General features: G+C 47.5%; 1 protein-coding gene across 1 annotated transcript in view; it reads right to left on the bottom strand.

Annotated features, from left to right (window-relative positions):
• Positions 1–6597, bottom strand: part of trpm1b (transient receptor potential cation channel, subfamily M, member 1b) — a 13730-nt gene extending 7133 nt beyond the window's left edge. Inside the window, exons 1-3 of the mRNA XM_063196282.1 lie at positions 6206–6597; positions 2955–3031; positions 777–969 (exon numbers count right to left, since the gene is read on the bottom strand). Of these exons, the coding sequence (XP_063052352.1) occupies positions 777–899 (123 nt within the window). The 5' untranslated portion in view covers positions 900–969; positions 2955–3031; positions 6206–6597. The remainder of the gene's footprint in view (positions 1–776; positions 970–2954; positions 3032–6205) is intronic.
• Positions 6598–6968: the final 371 nt, after the last annotated feature.

Genomic DNA, 6968 nt, shown 5'->3' with positions numbered 1-6968 from the left:
GCATCTCATTGACTGAAGAAGATGTCGAACGTTGAAACGCTAGTCTTGGCTCTTGCCCAATAAAACAGTAAACCATCCACATGAAAGCGAAAGTGAAAGCCCATTGGGAAACTCCAACTCCCATTGTCATTGTGACACAGCACACCACAGCACACAAGTGAACACTGCACACTGCACACAACGAAATTGCATTTATGCCTCACCCGTGCAAGGGGGCAGCCCTCAGTGGCGCCCCATGGGGAGCAGTGCGGTGGGTCGGTACCATGCTCAGGGTACCTCAGTCATGGAGGAGGATGGGGAGAGCACTGGTTGATTACTCCCCCCACCAACCTGGCGGGTCAGGAGTCGAACCGGCAACCTCTTGGATGCAAGTCTGACGCCCTAACCGCTCACCCATGACTGTCCATCTGAAGACACTTCAGTGACTTCCTTCTTCATCTGCACTCACTAGTAGTCCTTTCCTGTGACGCACCAGATTGTGAAATGCAGGAGCGCGGAGGATATCTTTTTTCTTCTACGTGACATCACTACTCACCATGGCCTGATTGTCATCGACTTTCAAATCTCTTCGAGACTTGGTCTGACCAAGAGCATAACAATTAACATTTCCCATACGGCATGGTTGACCCGCCTCCCTTTGTTTGCTTCCCGACAAAGTGGGAGGAGTTCCCGATTTTTCAGGAGCTCAGAAAGTACTTGCATTGCTCTTGACCTGACTTAGTAGCGATGCTGAAAGTGTTGCTTCACTAGGAGGGCACAGCCTGGCTACTACTCACCATGGCCTTGTTGACGAAGCCGCCCCCCTGGAATTCGATGGTGCCGTAGGCATCGATGGGGAAGTTGTGCGTGTGCTTCATCAGGGCCCATTTCTCCGTGGGGGGCGGGAACTGCACCACCATCTCGTCCGAATCCTTGGCCTTCGACTTGGGGATGGCCACATGCAGATTGATCAGCTGACCACAGTAGCACCTGGAGAGAAGAAGAGGAGGAGGAGGAGGGAGAAGAGGAGGGTAGAACAGAGTAGAGTAGAGTAGAGTAGAGTAGAGTAGAGTAGAGTAGAGTAGAGTAGAGTAGGGTAGGGTAGAGTAGAGTAGAGTAGAGTGACATGTATTAATCACTGACCACAGTAGCACCTGGAAAAAAGAGGAGGGAGAAGACAGAAGAAAATTTGAAAAAAGTGGAGATAAAAACAACAAAAATGGCCTACTCTTGCTTGCTGTTCTCCGCTCTCAACTAAAACACTTCTTGGAATACATGGTGTTTCCCAGTTAGAGGAAATTGCTCTTGATCCAATTGAATATCCCTGTAAGGAGCCGTGACCAATCTCTTACATAACTTCATTAACGGTTTGCCCACGGCAAGAGCTTGTGTAAGATTTGTGTTGAGTAATAATATTATTCAACACACAGTATTACATATGAAATATTCCTTGTCCCACAACAAGGCCCATGTGAAAAATTCTACACATTACAAATACATACAAATGATGGTGTTATTATAATTAGTATTTATTCATTTACAGTATTGTGGACCGCACTGATACTATGGCACTCATGTTGTGTGTTGTTGCTATGGTACTCATGTTGTGTGTCACCTGATTTCTACTTTGTAATGTCATACCACGAGTGTTGTAATTACACTTGTAAGAGTCCTTCTACTTCTACTTCATACAACTCTGAGGTGCATGTCTCGAAAGTGTAGTTGTTAGCCAGTTAGCAACGTGGGTAGTTGTCAATGGGAAATTGCTTTGGAAACAACAAAGTAGCTAACGTAGTTAGCAGCTATGGTTTCGAGACACTCACCTCTGCCCTGGTCTATCAGAGGGACACGCTACTCTACATGAGACATTCTAGAATTCTCATACCTAACCACACCCCCTCAGGGTTCTACATTGTGTTCATGTTCTTGCTCCTTTAAAGGTGCACTGTGCAAGATTTTTAGTTGTTTATTTCCAGATTTCATGCTGCCCATTCACTAATGTTACCTTTTTCATGAATACTTACCACCACCATCAAATTCTAATTATTCATTACGACTGGAAAAAATTCACTTTTCATACATGAAAATGGGGATCTCCTCCATGGTCTGCCATTTTGAATTTCCAAAAATAGCCATTTATAGCTGCAAAAATGACTGTACTTGGTTCATACTATAAATATATCAGTTTATTACTAAGTCATATTACTTAGTAAACTTTCATGAAAAGATCAAATTTGGCAATAGGCAGCCCAGTTTCAATGAGCAGCATAGTTGCAGTACCTTTTTTGACCATTTCCTGCACAGTGTCCCTTTAACTGTTTTCTATAATGTTTTCCTCTGTCGCTCTCTCTGTCTCTCTTGGCTTCTTTCTCTGTCTTTCTCGCTGTCTAGCTCTGCCTGTGTGTGTGTGTGTGCGCGTGTAAGTGTGCGTGTGTGTGTGTGTGTGTGTGTGTGTGTGTGTGTGTGTGTGTGTGTGTGTGTGTGTGTGTGTGTGTGTGTGTGTGCATGTGTGTGTGTGTGTGTGTGTGTGTGTGTGTGTGTGTGTGTGTGTGTGTGTGTGTGTGTGTGTGTGTCTCATTTGGCTTCCGGTGGGCTCTGTGCAGGTGTTTCTGAGCTGGTGCGTGACAAGAGTAGCGGTGCTGATGTCACTTGTAGGACGTTACGCAACAGCAACCTCCACTAAGGAGGAACAGATTAACACTGTTTTGGATTTAAAGCCCCCGATGTATGTGTGTGTGTGTGTGTGTGTGTGTGTGTGCATGTGTGTGTATGTGATATATGTGTGTGCATGTGTGTGTGTGTGTGTGTGTGTGTGTGTGTGTGTGTGTGTGTGTGTGTGCATGTGTGTGTGTGTGTGTGTGTGTGTGTGTGTGTGCATGTGTAAGTGTGTAAGTGTGTGTGTGTGTGTGTGTGTGTGTGTGTGTGTGTGTGTGTGTGTGTGTGTGTGTGTGTGTGTGTGTCACATGGTCTCCCACCTGGTTGGGTCCTTGGTGGGATAGATGTAGATGCATTCTCTCTTCTGGAAGGTCCTCTCGATCCATGCTCTGTGTGCCTGAAAAATATAAAGAGACATAAAGTGTGTTTGAAAAAAACCCTCTAACACAGAGAGGAATAAAACCGACATCAGTGAAATCATCATGTGACTCCAACAGTTCTGCAGTATCATGTGACAAGGGATTGCTGTAACCGTAGAAACACTTTGTCCACCCCACTCAATACATACAAATGTGTAAGTTGTAAGTCGCTTTGAATAAATGAAAGCGTCAGCTAAGTGCAATGTAATGTAATGTAATGTAATGTAATGTAATGAGAAAAATGCTAGCTAGCTGGTGGCTACCTGGTGTCATAGGACTCAATGTTAACTGCTAGCTTGAAGGAAAAATGTGCACTGCCGTACTCAGAGAACGGCAGGAAGTACAGGAGAAAGGTAAAACTCAATTATTTAACTAAAGGGGAGGTGTAATATGAGCCTATTTCCAAAAATGGGACAGTATCACTTTAAGACCCCCACCCCCTCCTTGGGCCTGGGACAAACAACCTTATCGTCTTCCCCCCTCGTCCCTCCCTGTGGTGTCCCATGATGTCCCAACGTGTGTAATATCAATTACTGCAAGATTCCTCTTCTACTGCAGACCCGCAAGTTTGGCCTGATGCTGGAAAGCCTCTTACTGGGGGAAGCAGGAGATTATGGCCAGATTACAGCATGAAAAAATGACTGGCTACAGTATAGACTGGCAAAAGCCCTCTGCCATACTTAAGGCAGAAAAGCACACACACACACACACACACACACACACACACACACACACACACACACACACACACACACACACACACACACACACACACACACACACACACACACACACACACACACACACACACACACACACACACACACACACACACCAGCGCCAATAGGACACCACGGGAAAACACCCTTGTACTGTTGGGCCAAGAAAAATGCAGCTACTGTGGGATGACTGATGAATCAAAACAGTCAAAAAATTAATAACTGTTATAAAAATAATAATTAATCAATTAAAACAATAGAAGCAATATCAAACAAATCAATTCATTTAAACTCAATTAAACTTGAACGCAACTTCATTTCAATTCCTTTTTCTGTGGGTCAATACAAATGCAAATACGACACAAAAAAGAAAATCAAGAAATATGAACAAAGCCACTTCTACTTCCTCATTATGTTGGATCGGGGACAGTAGGTTGAACGTGATCAGTGGTGACGAGGACCCGGAGAGATACTCAGAGAGGAGTCACATCCTTTGAATGCTACAGGGTGTGGGCCCCAGGGTTGCCAGATGAGTGTCATGATTTCCAGCCCAAAAAATGCTCAAAACCCGCCTGGAAGCACAAAATCCCGCCCAATTCTATTGATTTCTATGGCAAAAATTGGGCGGGTTTTTCTGCTAAATGCCATTTTTACCCGCACACGGCCATCCCAAGCAGCCCGATTGGGCGGGAAACAGCCCAATCTGGCAACAGTGCTGGGCCCAGCACACCAGAGGGGCAGGGCAAGCTAACCACGACTAGACCAGAGGCAGAGGCAGTGGAGACAGGTCGGCACGCTGGTGGTTGTCCTAGGCCCAACAATGAGAGAGGGGGCCCCCAGAATTGGGTCCCCATTACAATTGCATGTAGGGGGGGGGCCTTACAGATGACTTTGTCGTGGGTCCGGCCAAAACTTTGGCCTGGCCCGGGAAAAAGTCATGTGAAACCCCAACCCCCCTACCTCCACCACCAACCAATACATACAATGTAATGATGTCCCCTTTTATCTCTGGGCCTGGGGCAAATGGCCCTTTTGTCCCTTCTTGTAGCAGAGACGTGGGGGTCATGGGATGAAAGGGAAGGGGAGGAGCGTGGGGGTTGGGGGGGGTCGCTGAGCCAAAAGAGGCCGTTGACCACAGCCAGGGCTAGAGCCAGAGCTCTGCTGTGTTATGCCTGGGGTTATTAGTGCGTGGCAAATCAGAACCTTGGATCGGTTCTGCTCAGCGGCGGCGGCGGCCTCTACAGTCGATGCCCTCTCTTTTAGAACCCTCAGAGGTGGAGAGCCTCACAGACACACTCACACACTCACACTCACACACACACAGACGCACGCACACACACACAGACACACTCACACATTCACACACACACACAGACGCACGCACGCACGCACACACGCACGCACGCACGCACGCACGCACGCACGCACGCACACACGCAATCTCTGTCTCACTCTCTCTCTCTGTGTCTCTTACACACACCGACACACACACACACACGCACAAGAAAAAAAAAGGTCTCTTTTGAACACAACACGACTTGTCAAATTTTGTGCATGCTGGGAGTTTGGGTCTGGATCCTGTGCACTGCCTGCCTGGACCAAAATAACTCAGAGCTCAAAGTAGAGGCTTCCTGAAGCCCCCTCTACAGAGGCCCAGTCCCCAATTATCACTGAAGCTTTTCAAGCAGATATTTCCAGGAAGTTTGGGGGGAAGAGAGCACTTGCTGCATGCTATGCCCATTTTTTTTTTTTTTTTTTTTTTTTAAAGTGCCCTTCTGCCCACAGCTAATTTCTTTGCTTTAAAGTTTAGTTTTTCCTTCTGAAATGAAATATTCATTGAATAATATTGAACATGTGAGCTTTCAACATTCCTGGCATTTTCTTTTAAACAATTATCGAAAGTAATAAAGGAAACTTTGGGAATGTTAACCATCAGAATAGCCAATTATTGTGCGAAATACAAACGCCCAAAACACCCGCTAATCATCCAAATCAACAAGTGTCAAAATAATAAAAAGCATTAACCATCAATAAAATGCACATTTTTTTCAGTTTTTGATGAAAAGCTTTCTGGTCATCACAAAAAAACAATAGTTTCACAATATGGAAAAATTTGTAACCGGACAGTATAATACCCAAACGGGAGTTGATCCTCATTACAACTCCTTAAAAACTAAAAATTCACTCAAAACAGAAGCAAAGCAGAAGGAAACGCTGAAGACAAGACTCACTCTATGGACCTCAAAGTCCATTGACGGTCCAAAAGACGCCAAAGATTAAACCCGAGCAGATCCATTCTCTTAAAGCGCCGCAAACCACCCCTCACCACTGCAGACAAGAAATGTACTGTATACGCCAGTACTGTGCTTACCCCTCACCACTGCGATGCGGTGTGCGCACTGCTAGTTCTGTGTTAGCGGTCGCCAGTCCTACCTGTTGCGCAGCGATGCGGTGTGATGCTGTGATGCGGTGCTGCGCTCTGCTGCCTAAGGAGCTGGTGTCCAGGGGTCAGGGCGAGGGAAGGGGGCTTGATCCCGATCCCGGCCTATTGGGGGAGGCAGCTGCATGGGGGGCTACCAAAGGGGCCAGAGGGCAAGGGGGACTCGAGAGACCCAGTGGACCGAGACCTCCTTCTGTCTGAAGTGTTCCCCCCATCTCGCCTGCAGTCGCTGTCTGTGTGTCTCCCCCCACTGTTGGGTCGCCTGGGAGCCCACTCTCTGAGAGCCCACTCGCTGGGAGCCCACTCGCTGGGAGCCCACTCGCTGGTGCCCCTATGGAGCGGCGCTGGCTGACCTGGCGGGAGAGCTGCTGGTGTGCGTGCTGCTCTCCTGGTGCGCTGGAGCTCAGTGAATCCCACAGCACATGAAGCTTGATGACTTTATGAGGGCCCGTTCAGATGAGGAGCATGTGAGCCGGCCCTTTGTTCGGCCGGGCGGTTCAGGCGGCTCTTGGTCCCATGACTCCAGTTCAGGAGTAATCCTTTTGGGAGTCCCATGACCCACCCGGCCTTCCCTTCTCTTGCCCACAGGGTATTTTCATCCTTCCATCCTTCCCTCCATCCATCCATCCTTCCATCCTTCCATCCACCCCAGCCCAGCGCTGAAACAAGGCACAACAAATCCACTTTGATAACCCCCCCCCTCCTAGCACCATCACCACCCTCTCACCCCCACCTCCCTCACCCCTCCTTAATCTT

Source organism: Engraulis encrasicolus, chromosome 4, assembly GCF_034702125.1.
Source record: "Engraulis encrasicolus isolate BLACKSEA-1 chromosome 4, IST_EnEncr_1.0, whole genome shotgun sequence".
In the NCBI taxonomy this organism is placed as follows: Eukaryota; Metazoa; Chordata; class Actinopteri; order Clupeiformes; family Engraulidae; genus Engraulis; species Engraulis encrasicolus.
This window is presented reverse-complemented; position numbering and strand designations above follow the sequence as displayed.